The sequence below is a fragment of the Microtus pennsylvanicus genome, chromosome 8, assembly GCF_037038515.1.
Source record: "Microtus pennsylvanicus isolate mMicPen1 chromosome 8, mMicPen1.hap1, whole genome shotgun sequence".
NCBI classification, from domain to species: domain Eukaryota; kingdom Metazoa; phylum Chordata; class Mammalia; order Rodentia; family Cricetidae; genus Microtus; species Microtus pennsylvanicus.
Window position 1 is genome coordinate 84,603,623 of NC_134586.1, and position 15,767 is coordinate 84,619,389.

The window sequence follows — 15,767 nt, forward strand, 5'->3', positions numbered from 1 at the left end:
GATGGCCAATCTGAAAATCAAAGTAGACTTTTATTTCTTAGATATGTGCTATAGTTAACCCTAAACCTAAACAAACACCGGCACACAAAATGTGCACGTATTTCCAGTGCTAAGCTGCCATTTCGAGTCCCCTTATCTCATAAAGTAGACGTTCAGAACTCGTGGCTTTTTCTGAGTCTGCAGATTCCAATTTAACAGGCCATTGGCCATCAGGATCATAGTCAAACAGTCATGTGCTACGCAGCTCTTGGCAAAGCTGTTTGCTTTAGCTGAGCGCGCTGCAGATGGGCATGTGTGACATTCAAAAACAAGTGAGCTTCTCATTTCCTGTGAGCTATTATTAAAGCGTGTCCTTTTCAACAAAGAGTGTTGAAAGTCTTCAAAAATGATGTCACAGAAAAATATAAGAAATAACTGAAGTCCCTTCCCCCATATCACCATTCATAACAAATGTGCTGGGGAGAGAACGGGTTGTTTGACCAGTGCTTCTGGCTTCTTCTTAATTCCTTCCCTCACCGGTATATTTTAACTCTGTGTTTCAGAACCATGTTGACTAATACAACATTAAGAATAGTCAAGTTAACATTTAAATTATGAGTCAATATATAAACACTAACCTCTGATTAGCTGTTGTTTTGGATATTCCAGTCTTTATACAAATGCCCTACTATTCTTAACTTATAAAAGATTTGCTTTTTTTAAATTTATGGGTTCAAACTTCAGCACTTAGAAGAGCCCATGATCCCCCTGCTAGATCCTGCTTCATTCAGGGCTGCTGTATATGTGAGTAGAGAGAAACCTGGGCTGGAGTCAGTATACCCAGTTGTTGTCTAAGCTCTCTTGCCTTGGGGATACATTCCCCTCTGCAGTGATCAGTTTTAGCCTCAAACAACAAGGCTTGCCTAGCTCTAAGATTCCATGGCTCTAATTTTGTCTTTTTCATCACAGTAAATATGTCACTTTTTTGCCATTCATCTGTATATCCAGGTAACACCAGCCAAATGTTGTAGAAAAGTTTTGTTTGAAGATAAGAGAAAACCCTCACAACATAAAGGCAGGCACACTGGGCTGTCCAAACTTTGTGATTTACCCTGGGCTTGTCTCTAGTTAAGTGTGGACAGTCATTGGATAAGTTACTACTACTACTACTACTACTACTACTACTACTACTACTACTATTACTAAGAGCAGGAAACCAACAATGTTTTGCAGTACCCTGCTAGCTGGTGCAATTTATCCAAAGTGATTTACTATTGATCATGCTGAGAAAGACATATACAAAAACCATACAAGACAACATATTGCCATAATCCAGAACTGTCTTTGAAGTTGAATCTTCTAAAGACTGAGAAAAATGGTAAAGCCACTTGTCTTATATGATTTCCTACCTGAGAAACTCTTACTTTCTCAAGCTTTTAATAATAATAGAGCCGGGCGATGGTGGCGCACGCCTTTAATCCCAGCACTCGGGAGGCAGAGGCAGGCGGATCTTTGTGAGTTCGAGACCAGCCTGGTCTACAGAGCTAGTTCCAGGACAGGCTCCAAAGCCACAGAGAAACCCTGTCTTGAAAAACCAAATAATAATAATAATAGAATGTAGAAACCCAGCAACCAAATCTAAAAATAGATTTTGCCTCATAGTACATTGAGGTTGAGGAACCAAAGGGAATACATGTATAATCTATGTGTTGGGCATACCTAAATAGGTTCATTCACTAACATTGCAAGTATTTATAGAATGTTTCCATTAGATGAAGTACTAAAGTACCAACTCAGGATATGAAAGCATAAGCTCCTACATTCAACAGGCTAGATTGTGAGCCAGGAGACAAATGTGTGAACAATTATGATAGAATGTAAAAGTGAGTGGGACTTGGTGGTGCACACCTTTAATCCCAGCACTGGGGAAGCAGAGGCTGGTGGATCTCTGTGAGTTTGAGACCAGTCTGGTCTACAAAGTGAGTTCCAGCACAGCCAAGGCTGTTACACAGAAAAACCCTGTCTTTACAAAATAAAAACAAAACAAAAATGTGATTCGTATGTAATTTCCAATGGCTGACTTATAAAATACTGGCACAGGGAAAGGTTATCTAACACTCCCTGTGAGACTCTTTCATGCCCCGCATTGGGCACCGTTATGTGAAATGGAGACTGTGCTTTCATTTCCCAGCCACTGTAATCACCCGAATAATCTAATTACAACACTGTTTGGTCAATGGTTCAGGTATATTCCTAGCTAGCTCTTACATCTTAAATTAACCCATTTCTATTATAAATAGGAGGCTCATGGTTTGTTACCTCACATCTTGTTTTTTGGGCAACTTCAAGGCATCTACCTGACTCCGCCTTCTTTCTCCCTGCATTTAGTTTAGTTTTCCTGCCTACCTATATTCCGCCCTGCCGTAGGCTAAAGCAGCTTCTTTATTAACCAATGGTAATAAAACATATTCACAACATACAGTGGGAAATCCCACATCAAAAATAGAAAAGGGTTTGAAATTACAAGGCATCAGAAGAACAGGGTGGGCTGTCTTAGTTAAGGTTTCTATTGTTGTGATAAACACCAGGACCAAAAGCAACTTAGGGAGGAAAGGTTTTATTTCATTTTACAGCATATAGTCTACTGTGAAGGGAAGTTAGGGAAGGAACTCAAGCAGGACAGGAACCTGGAACAGGAGTGGATGCAAAGGCCATGGAGGATGCTGTTTACTGGCTTGCTCAGCCTGTTTTTTATGGTATGGGAAAGGGACCACTTGCCCAGGGGTGGTATTGCCCACAATGAATTGACTCTCGCACCTCAATCATCAGTCCAGAAAATTCACCACAGGCCAATCTGTTCAGGGCATTTCCTCAATTGAGGGTCTCCCTTCCAAAATGACTGTGGTTTGTGTTAAGCTGACAGAAAAGCAGCCAGCACCAGTGGTGGCATGGAGGACAGACTCACTCTTCAGGATGGGGCACAAGGAAAGAGGGCTGCACCCAGTTGGTTTATGATCTGCAACTTCCAAATAAAGAAGAGAGAAAGCCCCTTCCTTGTAAAGGGAATCACACATAATTAGGCATGAGATAATCTAGTCTTTTTCTGGAGTTTGAAGTACAGTGGAGAGGAGAGAAGCCGTAAATGATGAAGGGTTTCAAATCCTATGCAAGGAAACTAGATTGGATTCTTTCTTGCTGCGTAGAGATTTTGAGCCGCGTGCCAGATGAAGGAAATGAGCATGAATCATCCAATGGATTTCAGCAACAGAAGTTCCTTGAATACTCTCTGTTTGCCAGAACCATACTTTTAAGAGGGAACAGTTTCATGTGGAAGAATTGCAGCTGAATGAATTGATCAAAGTACCATATGACAAGCATTATAATAGAAACATTTGCACACACACACACAGAGAAAGACACAGAGAGAAAGAGAGAGAGAGAGAGGAGAGAGAGATAATGAACCATTCAGAGATTTTGAACCTTGAGTTTCTTGGATTCTTTTTTACATTTTCTTATTTATTGGGAGGAGGCACAACACAGCATACACAGGTTAGAAGACAACTCGTGGGAGTCAATTCTCCTACCATTTGGGTTCTGGATGTCAAGCTCAGGTCATCAGGCTTGGCAAATATGCAACTTGACCTGCTGAGTCCTCTCACATCATCACCACTTAGGGAGTTCTGGGTTTAGTTTTTTGGGGGGTGCCGGTGTTTTAAATTTTATTTACTTACTTTTACATGTGTGGGTAATTTGCCTGCATATATGTTTGTGCACCATGTGAATGCATACCTGGAGCCCACGGAAGCCCAAAGAAGGCATTGGGTCCCCTGGAACTGGTTACAGATGATTGCAGACTGCTGTATGTACCTAGGTCCTCTGGAAAAGCAGTTAATGCTTTTTAACCACTGAGCCATTTCGACCCACCTTGAGGTTGTTTTGTTTTGTTTTGTTTTGTTTTTTGATTTTTCGAGACAGGGTTTCTCCGTAGCTTTTGGTTCCTGTCCTGGAACTAGCTCTTGTAGACCAGGCTGGCCTCGAACTCACAGAGATCCGCCTGCCTCCCGAGTGCTGGGATTAAAGGCGTGCACCACCACCGCCTGGCTCCACCTTGAGTTTTAAGTAGCAGTTTTAGACTTAACATAGTAGGCTAAGAACATAGCACATAGAAGAAAGTATACTATTGGGGTGGTTTCCAATGATTGGCAGGGTAAACCTGTAGTATTTTTATTTATTGGCTAAATATTATTGACTAATATCAGTCTAAGTTTTGTAAATTGTATCATCTTAGGGCCACAAAAGTCCAGAGCATGCTGGGACAAGGGACAGCATAACCTGGGAGCTGGCTTCTCACTTGTCCTGGTCTTACTTTTCAGGTAACAAAGACTGAGCGTCAGATTATGAAACCTCTGTATGATAGGTACCGGCTGGTCAAACAGATCCTGTCCCGGGCCAGTGCTGTCCCCATCATGGTGAGTGCATTCTTTCTCTTTCCTTTGGCGGCCCCTGGCTACTCTAAGAACACCTGGTTTTGTTGGGTTTCAACTTCTGCTGTGATGAGCACATGCCTAGAAAAACAACTTGGGGAAGAAAGGGTTTAGTACAGCTTATAGTAATATAGTCCGTCATAAAAGAAAGTCAGGGAAGGAACCCAGAAGCAGGGACCCAGGGGCAGAAATTGATACAGAGGCTACAGTGGAACACCACTTATTGGCTTGTTTTCCCTGGCTTACTCGGCCTGCCTTCTCATAGAATCCAGAACCAACTGCCCAGGGTAGTGCTTTCCACAGTGGGCTGACTCTCCCCTATCAGTCAAGAAAATGCCTCACGGATATGCTTCAGAGCAATCTAATGGGGGCGTTTTCTCAACTGAGGCTCCCTCCTCTCAGATGACTGTAGATGGTGCCAAATTGACAAAAACTCACCAACACAGGGCTCTGACCATGCTATCTTTGTGAGTGTAACCCCCCTTTCTATTGGAGGAGCCCCACCTATGCATGTAGGACCCTACCTGTCATTCTCATTAAAGGTCCGTCTGTGGTAATTGAACCAGCCATGTATATCATGTCTTACCGCCTGAGGAATGACTTGATCATATATACATTCCTCTGGCACTCATGGGGCCAGCACCTAAACCCATTCCTTAGAGACACAGCACAAGACGTAAGGCTGATTCTTCTCCAGGCTCTTCATTCCCAAGAGTGCCTTCTGATTTCTGTTACAGCCTATCCCCCATTCACTGAGGGATGACTCCCTAAGAACTTGGCCCAAGGAGGACCCTCTAGAGAACTCCAGTGAGAAGGTCCTTGTTTTGCAGCTGATGGGGGTGGAAAGGGAGTGGAAGGAGAGAGTGGGAGCCCTAGTGTTTGGCAAGCTGCCTACCATGGTCGGCGTCTTGAGATATAACTGCTGTTAGCGCCTGGATTTGATCCGATCAAGGGAGAATGACAGCTCCTCTCTGGCTGTGAGAAGTCTTTTACCTGAGAATCCCCTCCCCAGGCTAGATATTGCGGGGCTGGTAATGCCTGTCCATCTCGGAGAGCAGCATTGCCTGATTCAGTCGGTGCCCTTGTCTGATGTCACAGCCTTGGCTTGATATCACAACTAAAAGGCTTGTTCTCGTTAGCTGCTACTGTTATCCAGTGCTTCATTAAATCGTGTTATTCATTTCTTCGTTTCTAAGCCTAAAGTTGTCTCTCACGTTTATTTTAGTAGTGCACTTATTTTTATGGGAGAGGGAGAATCCAGCGACTGTAGGCAGGTGCAATTAAAAAGTGTTACTCTTCTGCAAACTTCCTGCAGAATAAACTGATTGATAAGATGACTAATGTAAGGAGCCATTGCCTCTCGCCAGTTAAGAACACTTAGGGCTCCTAAATAAGGTGAATGTACAACAGAGAGGTTCAATGAATGTCACAGGCTTGTGTGACCTTGAGCTCCTGTCCTTTGCCAATTACAGTTAGGCGTAGTCGCTGGAGCTAGGGAGCAGGGGGTGTGGGTAAGTGCTTTCCTTGGGGGATTCCTAAGAGTTTGGTTTGTAAAGCAGATTTACATCCTATTACATCCTACTCTGTCCTCTCTTTAGTATGTGTGGGCACTGAAGAACTTTGTATTAGGTTTTGGGAGGGGGTGTTATTTGGGGGTGGGAAGTGGTTATAAGATGTAGTAAATACCGGTATGTTGAATGGTCTGAGAGCTATACGGCAAGGAAAAGCAGTTCATAATATATCCTATTTGTTAATGCTTGTCACAGGGGTCCCCCTCCAGCAAACGGAGAAGCCCTTTGCTGCAGCCGATTATCGAGGGCGAAACTGCTTCCTTCTTCAAGGAGATAAAGGTGAAGAGCTTGGTGCTAGCACCACCCTGCTAACCTCACCTGGAGTGACAGTCCCTGGGCAGTGGTTCTAGTAGGCATTCCCTACAAAGCAGTAGCTTCCCGAGACAGCTGTGGAGATTCGTAGTCTACTTATATTATTATAACCTTGCCAATTCCCGAAGTTTCCTACCGTTCTCTTCTTTGTTAACTTGTTCTGTTTTGCTTTTACTTTGATCACAGAGAATGTTTTGTTTCTCACCTTGTTTTGTTGTTCTTGTTTTTTAAAAATAATGTTTACAATTTCGAAGTTAGTTAGGGCCAAAGAAGACAGAAGTGAGATTTTAGAGCCTGTCATATTTTTGTGACATTCTAAGGCGAGAGTCGTGATTTATTACCGGTGGTTAGGAATGATTATCTCAGAATAATCTATTGAGGATGATCAATAGGAAGCTTCATTTCCTTGCCTGAAATAAGGTAACCCTCAAGACAATACCCAATTTTAAGGTATGAGACAGACAGAGCCTGTTAATGGCATTACTAAATAGAACCAAAATTATGAGTGCAGCCCTGGAACATCAGGGCTGGTGTGCTGTATCAGATCTCCAAAATTACAGCTATTTTCTTACAATATGCTTTGATATCAGTGAAAGGCAACACGCTTTGTCCATCTGGTAGTTTCGCAGATGATCTGAATCTTGGTAATTGGGCAAATTTGGACAGTTTGTATACGAAAATTAGCGTGCTTCTCTCAGCAGCTTATAATGGGCTTATTACCAGGTAAAAACATGCTCGTGAATACGTGCGAGATGTGACAGCTAATGATCCGCTCATTAAGTAACTGCTAGGTGCCCTGATGATGCTCCTCTGGACAATGACAATCTACCCCTGCTTATTCCTTTGCAAAACTTTTTAAAGGAGAATATTTTGGCTGTGGCTTATTGCCCACTGGCTCCCATCGTGCTCAAAATTATACGTAATTTTGCAGTGATTACATTGCTTTTGTAAATACAGCTGTCTTTGGTTCATTTCTTCTAATCAGACATAGCCACTAGCGTGTTTTTGATAACACATCGGAGATCTAATAGAATTTACAATTTACTGTGTTTGGAGGTGAAAAGACCAAGTCTAAGTGGTTTCTTTAAAACTTGTCCCTGGTTATGCTTGCTTTTGGGAAGAAACCAGCTTGTGTGAAATAGAGCCAGCTCCAGTTCTGAAAGTTCTGAAGGCCTTCAACCAGCAAAAAAGCCCGGAGAATTTTCCTGTCCACTCCAAGAACCCTCTAAAACAAGATGGAATAGGATTCTGTTCTCAAGGCAGACACTTTCAGAACAGTGGGAGGATGAGGCTGCGTGTTACATGAACTGAGTAACAAAAGCAGCGAACACCCTTTTCGCTTTTTAACCAGCTTTAATGACAAAATAGAATACAATTATCTATCATATAATTTTAGAATGTGTTATTTTGATAAGTGTAAAATAATCCACAGTGAACACTAATGTTTTGTAGCTGGTATAGTCCCTTACATTCTACACACACACTTTGTCCCACTCTGGAAGGCCAGGGAAGACACACATGGCTGCCTCTCTTTATAGTTCTTCACATATTTATAGTCACATGACACTTCCTCCCACCCTGCTCCTGGCCTTAGAAGCTTTTCTCTAAGCTGTTACTGCTCTCCGTGGAGTGTGGCCCTTCAGCAGTCCCTGGCTCTGGGGCACACACACAAGTCAGTTTATCTGTGTCTCCCCAGATCTAGTTTTAGCCAGGACAGCAGAGCAAGAGCCAAGCCTTATTTTACCTGCTGGCAGAGACCCTGTCCAGTCTCAAAACCCCGTCTCTTGCGTAACTGTCACTGTCAACAGCTCATTTTGGACATTCGCTGGTCAAATTCTCAGCATTGGGTCAGGGTAACTGCTGTGGGATGTTTTCTAGGACTCCCACAAGCTGCTACCACCCCCTCTCTAGATCTGACAACCAACAATGTCTCTAGATATTGCAAATACATAGGGGATAAAATCACACCATTGAGACTTACTGTCTGTGACTCATCTCTATGTGATTCCCATTGTGCTGAGGGATCCTGTGATCCCATAATGCTTGTCTATGGATTTCTTATTGACTACGCATCCAGATTTTCCTTTTCCTGACCTACTTAGAGAACCTTGAACTTTCCAGCTTCTTTTTATACCATTATCAAGCTATATGTAGTAACCTAAATAGAGATTCTGCATTCCAGCAAGCTGGATCTCATGTCCACTCTGTCACTGATGCCATGGGGTTGCTCCCTTCCTATCGCCATCTACGTAACTAATCGTTGTTGACTGGTGCTTTTGGGCAAAGAGCCTGCTCTGGACTGTTCCCTTCAGGTTCATGCCACAATCTTGGCTGAAATTTTAATAGTCACCTTTGCTTTTGGTGGGTCTCTGGGCACTTTGTTCTTTATCAAAATCCAGATAATACATCCGTCCTATTAAAAAAAAAAAGGACAACTGGTTTAAAGGAGCCAGTACTAGGGTAACTGGCTCGTTCCCAAATATGCATTATTTGGGGGCTATACTAAATATCTACCATTATGAGCTTGTTTCAATGTCTATTTTTTGGTATGTAATTTTCCCCATGGTTTTCCAAGACCACCAAGAGTAGTTTTGTTAGGTTCATCTGAAAAAATCATCAGGGTGTTTCAAGTTCTCTCCAGACTTGGAATATAATTAGGAGGACTTTTCAGATTTTATTTACTATGTCTGTGCGTGTGTGTGTGTGTGTGTGTGTGTGTGTGTGTGTGTGTGTGTGTAGTGTCTCTGGAGACCAGCTCTCCAGCCTGTTAGTAGAACTTTTGAGAAATGAAATCTTAAGTTCTTATTTGTTGCTTTCCTTGGTGTCCCTTTCCAGCTGTAAAATGTTTGCTAACAGCTTTCCTTGAAAATCTGAACTGCTAGACCATTCACCAGACATTTGTTCTCCATAGGTTTTGGTCAAGCTCTGAAGCAGTATATTCAGACCCAAGCTCTGCCTGGGCTTCTGGGTCTGTTCTTCTTCATCTTCCTCATCCAGGGGAGGTAGAAGGGGAGAGGGAGGCTGGTGGGTATTGCCTGCCAGCTATATCTCCCTAGGTTCTGGGCATATGCTGCCTCAGTTGTGTTTTGTAAAACTAGCATAGGTGGGAACTGTTAACTTCCACTTACAAAAAGAAATGTTAAAATTGTTTACCTAAAAATCGAGTTTTGTCTGACATTTTAAAACAATTTATATTGTAAAGAATGCTGAAGCGTTGTTTCATTGGGCCAAGCAGAGATTAAGACATAAAGCCCTGCTGAGGTAGAAAAGGCCTCCTGGCTTTATCCAGCTTTGCCTTCCATACTTAGTCTTGGTGTCACCATTTTAATAAAATCGAGAAGAAACCATGTGAATATTGTTAATTAGGTGATTTTTGAATGACACTTGTAATGGAAGCATACTCTTCCAAAACGTGCTCAGAGTTTGTTTTTGTTTTTTTTTTTTTTGTTTTTGGATTGCCATTTATCTCTAGGAACAAGAGGATGCGTCAGAAGATGACAGCTCTGCCAAGCCAGACTTCACTGTCACGCTGAAAACAGACTGTGGTGCACACTGTTTTCTGGAGCAGCTTGAAGATGATGCTGATGGATTTATCTCACCAATGGATGACAAAATGCCATCAAAATGCAGCCAGGACTCAGGCCTTTCAAACCTCCACTCTGCTTCAATGTATGTTGTTTGGGCAGTGGCATTAAAGTGACTCAGTGAAAATAACAATATAAATGTTAGTTCGGCCAAAAAAAAAATCACAAAGGATTTACCTACAGTATGCTTAAATAGAAAAGACAATGCAAATAAATAAATAAATAAAATAAATCAGAGAGATGGGCCTGGGGCTAAAGCAGAAGAATATGTGGGTTTGAGGCTAGCCTGGGCTACAGAGTAAATTGAGCTGCAGAGTACAACCTTATCTAGAAAGAGGGAGGAGAGGGTGAGAGAGGAGTGCGGAAGGGAGGGGGGAGAGAGAAAGAGAGAGAGGGGGAGAGATAACAGAAGGCAGGGTGGGAGAGATGGAGAGGGAGCAGAGGAGGGAGAGAGGGAAAGAAAAAGCTCACTGTTATCAATTTATCGGTTTTCTCAAATATTTTATTGCAGATTATTTGAGGAAGTTTTGAGATCTTGCTTGAACGAGCAGAAGGTCTCTGAATGACACTGTGGCTCTGTCCACCACAATTCATTTAGCCCTGAGTACAGACGTCATTTTGTTCTTTAAAATATATATATATACACATATACATATATATATATGACAACGTGCTGTAGGGTTTCATAAAATCTAATAACTCAGGAGTAGCAAGATCCCCTAGGACCCTTGGAGCCTCGCCTCCTTTCAGAACGCGGGCATTCAAGAGAAGCAGCCACCATGACTTTTAAGTTGTTTCCTTTTCTTCTCAGCTCCCACCCAGTCACATACTCATTGCAGGTATAACAATTCATATTTAAGTTTTTTGTAATTTATTTTTCTTCTTAGACCTGAGCTCTTGGAATACCTTCAGGAAATGAGAGAAGAAAAGAAAATGATTCGAAAGAAACTTCATGATTTTGAGGACAATTTTTTCAGACAGAATGGGAGGTATGTGTGTCTCTCTGTTCCTCCTGTTCCCTTCACCTGTTGTTCCACATTCCAGGCCCTCCCTCTGTTTCTGTCCTATCTGGGAAGTCTTTCCAAAGCGGGAACTTTGCTACATTCTCCCTGTAACCAGGTCCTCAGGTAATTATGCCCAGCAACCCTCAGAGATTTTCAGTGAGACTATGAGATTTATATGTGTATTTGAGATGAAATGCTTCTCATACAGAGCGCAGGACCTGAACAGGATCTGCTGATACACAACTAGTCTGTCACATTTGCTTCTCAGCGAAAACAAGTAGCTTGGAACTGAATTTCAGATTGTCAGCATTGAGTTTTTCCTCAGGAGACAAGAGGCAGAAGAAAGGTAAAGGGGGAGTTGACCACAGTTTAAAACCCAAAGATGGACTGGGAATATGGCTCAGTATGTACAAAATCCTGGGTTCACTCGGGACACTACAGAACTGGGAGAACTAAGAAGATAGCTGCCAGGGCTGAGAGAAGGCGGTGTGTGAGAAGCAGTTAGGGATGGATCTGCCTGTTCTAGCCAGTGAGTTGTAAGGTGTAATTGAATTGTCTGTTTATTAAACTTGCTAGGGAAGTGTTTGTCACAGAGTCTCCTCACATCCCATTGGGAGCTCAGGGACAAGTCCCTCCCGTGGAATCAGGTTTCACCTTCCTAAAGTGGTTTTACATTCCTCCAGATTGTGTAAACTTTAGGGAGTTTTTTCAGGGTACTTTCATGTCCTAGAGTGTGAAGAAATAAAAGAATTCTAGCAATTAACTTTGACATCAGGACTGTGTTATAACAGTGTGGTTTAAACATTATGTAAATTTGTTTTTAGGATCTTTAATTTGGATCTACTGTCTCAAGACTTTTACATTTTCATACCTAAATGCTTGTATCTTTCCCCATACACATTGCAGACTATTTAGAATATGGATATGCAGACAAGAGAAGTAATTCCTAAAATAATAATAATAGCCAACATAAGTCAATTAACTATTCATTGTTAAAGTGTTAATTTGATGTATCAGTCTGTATGCCTTTTGTTTTTATATTATACTTCTCATTTGTTGTGCACAGAATTCTATACATGAACTATATATCGTGGAGCCCACAGAAGGTTTAAAAAGCTATAAATTGCATTGGTGCCTCATTGAAGGAAAAAAAAAAAGACTGTCTTAGAGGAGCTTAAACCAAGAGTTAGCCCAACTGTAAATCCTCCACTTTCCCCCTTGTGTCTTCCTTCCATCCCTAATAAAGCTCTTTCCTCTACATTTACTGGACATCACAGAAAATATGGCTTAGGAAGGGAATGAGGAATCACTGCTCTTAATTTTTTGCCAGAGTTTACAAGGGAATAATTTACTTTATGAACCATAATAGCCCAGAACAGCATTCTAATCCACAAACAAATGTTATCAGTCTATATCTGCAGATTGAGGCCAACATTTATGGTAGATACTTGTTTTCCTTAAGTTTTGCTTTCAACCTATGATTCACACACACACACAAAACTCACCTACTGTTCTGAGTTTGGATGGAAGAATATATACACATGCAAAAACACTCATGCATATAAAATTAAATAAACCTTAAAAAGAGAAATTTAGTGGTGGTTAGGTAAAAAATTATTGGTGTGGGAGGGACTGACACAGTATAGGCATGCTGCCCCTGGGCTGGTTGTCCTGGGTGTTATAAGAAATGAGCAAAAAGAAGCAAGTCAAAAGGAGCAAGCCACTAAGCAGCAATCCCCCATAGTGGCCTCTTCTTTAGTCCCTGCCTTTGGATTCCTGCCATTAGCTCTTACCTGACTTCCCTTTATGATGGGCTGAAATAAAATCTTTCCTCTTCAAGTTGCTTAGGGTCATGATGTTTTATCACAGCAATAGAAACCCCCAAAAAGTCAAGAATGAATAAAATATTTGTTTGCCTGGCTTGGTAGTGCATGCCTTTAATCCCAGCACTTGGAAGGCAGAGGCAGGTGGAACTCTGTGAATTTGAGGCCAGCCTGTTCTACAGAGAAAGTTCCAGGACAGCTAGGGATGTTACACAGAGAAACCCTGTCTTGAAAAACAAAAATTAAAAAAAGCAAGCAAAAAAAAATCTGTTTATTTTGGAGAAACTCTTACTGTGATATGATACTTACCAATCAGTAAAAAAAAAAATCCTCCTGCTTTCTTAATTGTTTATGATCTATTAGATCCTAGATTAACTTTATAGACACTGAAGAATCATGGTATCTCCAGAGAAAAACCACTTTTCATTTGTCTAAATCCAGCCCATCTAGATACCAAGACCCAATTACCAACACTGATTCTGCAGGTTGATAAAACACGTAGTGTCCAGATAGTAATTCCCGATGCATGCTGTCCTCTAGAACAGAAAGAAAGTGAGTCTCAGCTCCTCTTCCTTTTGCTTCCTCTAGAAATGTCCAGAAGGAAGACCGCACTCCGATGGCCGAGGAATACAGCGAATACAAGCACATAAAGGCCAAGCTACGGCTGCTGGAGGTGCTTATCAGCAAAAGAGATGCTGATTCCAAGTCCATGTGAGGACTGCTGGTGCAGATGACAGCTTTCCCAGAAAAGATCAGCTCCGGAAGGCAGCCTTGGAGCTGGACCAAGGAAGCAGGCAGTCTCCTGCCTCTGAGCCTTCAGACTGGTTCCTGCTTCCATTGCCCGCCTTAGAAACTGCCTGCGTGGAAGGCAACAGTGTGACCTGACTTAGAAATGTTATAATGGGAGAGTCAGGACTCCTACCCATATCAATGCACACTGCAGTAGGAACTTCACTGCCATGAGCAGTGAGCAGACACGCCGTCAGACACACCCATCCATCTACAGATAACTTGCTGTTCTTCCCCGACATCTGAGAAACACGAGGCCATTGTAAAACTGTGACAAACACAAGCTCAGGACTTCGCTTGCAGAGCCTGCTTGTCGTGGAGGTCTGTGCTCTCCCTGGCCCTCACCACATGGTGACCGTGGATTGGCATACCATTTGCTGCCTTGGCTGTTTCCCAAGCTGTACTTGTTCACTCCCATCGATGCATTTCCCGTTAGCTCTCAGGTAGATGGAGGCTGTACCTGCCTGTCTTGGCAGGGCAGTCCTTTCATTGATGTGCTCTCTCAGCTGACAGACTTTAAGTCCCTGCCTCATACTTGCATATGCTGAGGACAGAGCGACTACAGACGTAGCTATGTAGATGCTATCTTAAAATCAGGTGACAGCTGAGGAGCCTAAATGCTCTTCAAGACACTGACTGCACTTTCCCGTCTCAGATATTGATGCCGAACACAGAAGAGGCCAGTGTTCCTGTGATAACCTGTTTGGGGCTCAATTTCGTTGTTGCACTAGCCAAACAAAGGGGTCTTGCTTAGTTTTAGACTAGGTATAGAATATCATGGGAGAGAGGAGTCTGTATCAGGCTCCTGAACTTACCAGAGTTTAATTTTTCTACGAAAGTCAACCTGCACTAAAATCCCCACACGGATGGGTAAGAAGAAGACGTAGCCCTCGGAGCTCAGTTCATTTTCATGGCAGAATCTAGATCACAGTTTTCAAGACGATACAGAGACAAAATGGTATGTGGCCCATCGTGATGCTCTTTTCCCCCCAGAAGTCTGTGTCACAAAGCTGTCTATATTAGACATTTTAGAGGGACCAGGGAACTTAAGCCACCCAATCATTCATCTCTCCCGTGTTCTTGCTGTCACTCGATGATGTGGTGATGCTTTTCATCTATGGTCTCTCTGAGGGATGCCGGCTTGGTTTGGCAGGCACCTGCATGAGGTGTGTGACGACCTTGCCTCTGGAAGAAGGCAGCAGAGGCTGAGCAGGCAGCAGGGAGACCGCTTCTGTTTTGAGAGTCGCCTTCTACAGGGTACCGTGTTACGAAGGAGAATGGGAAATTGTATCCCCAGTTGCAAAGATGTCAGACAATTTTCAGCACTGCTCTCTTTGCTACAGCTCTGTCATCGGGAGGCTCTTTCGGTAATGGGGGTGGGGATGGAGAACTCCTTCAGTTTTGCTTTTATAAATAATCACGTAGAAGCATGAGCCATGGAAATATTGTTTTTATCCACACACTTAAAGACGGTACATAATCCTACACATTTCAATATACATGAAAATGTAGTTTGATGTTCTTTGCTCTGCCATTTCCATTTGCTGATTTTTCAAGAAGCTATGTTATAAATAAAATTACATAATGCAGGATTGTTTTCTATCTTTGAAGCCTGAACGTCAATCACTCACATGACCAAAAATAGTATTTTTAAAAAGAAATCCATATCTAGTCCGTAATTTTTCAGTACTTATTCTCCTAAGTAAACTGTGGAATAACTCAAATCAGGACCAGTTAACGTATAAAGCACATGGACTCAGGAGCATTGTTTTGAAAAAATACACTAGAGATTTTTCTTAAGCTGAATATAAATGAGAAGCTACTCAATGTTTTGGAATCCATTGTTTGCACCAAGTCAAATGAACTAAAAGACTTATCAGGACCCCCACTCCGTTTTATGTGATCGATAAAATACCAAGTTATTGGAAATAAATCATGTATATACTATCATGGTCTCCCTCATAATTTCTGTCTGTTTTTCTCACAAAATGGAGCCCAAACGCAGGCGGAAGCTGCGTTTATGCCAGGTCTTCTCTGCAGGCACATTACTCAGCAGTTTCTGGCTCTGCTGGAAGTGCGGGGGAAATTGGTTTCCATGGCAACTGTCTCTGTGGCTCTGTGGCTCCAAGCACTAGAGGCAGCATCTTAATTGGCTTCACACAAACAGAATGCCGAAGGCTAGGGATTCTCTTTTTCTCTCCTGAGAACTGGCATGTATATG

General features: G+C 42.3%; 1 protein-coding gene across 2 annotated transcripts in view; it reads left to right on the top strand.

The window, feature by feature from the left end:
* Positions 1-15,496, top strand: part of Fam13a (family with sequence similarity 13 member A) — an 85,390-nt gene extending 69,894 nt beyond the window's left edge. Inside the window, exons 14-18 of one of the 2 annotated variants that reach the window (XM_075983948.1) lie at positions 4,353-4,448; positions 6,230-6,313; positions 9,819-10,015; positions 10,818-10,919; positions 13,346-15,496. In XM_075983948.1, the coding sequence (XP_075840063.1) occupies positions 4,353-4,448; positions 6,230-6,313; positions 9,819-10,015; positions 10,818-10,919; positions 13,346-13,472 (606 nt within the window). In that variant the 3' untranslated portion in view covers positions 13,473-15,496. The remainder of the gene's footprint in view (positions 1-4,352; positions 4,449-6,229; positions 6,314-9,818; positions 10,016-10,817; positions 10,920-13,345) is intronic. The other variant, XM_075983949.1, reaches the window with a different exon arrangement.
* Positions 15,497-15,767: the final 271 nt, after the last annotated feature.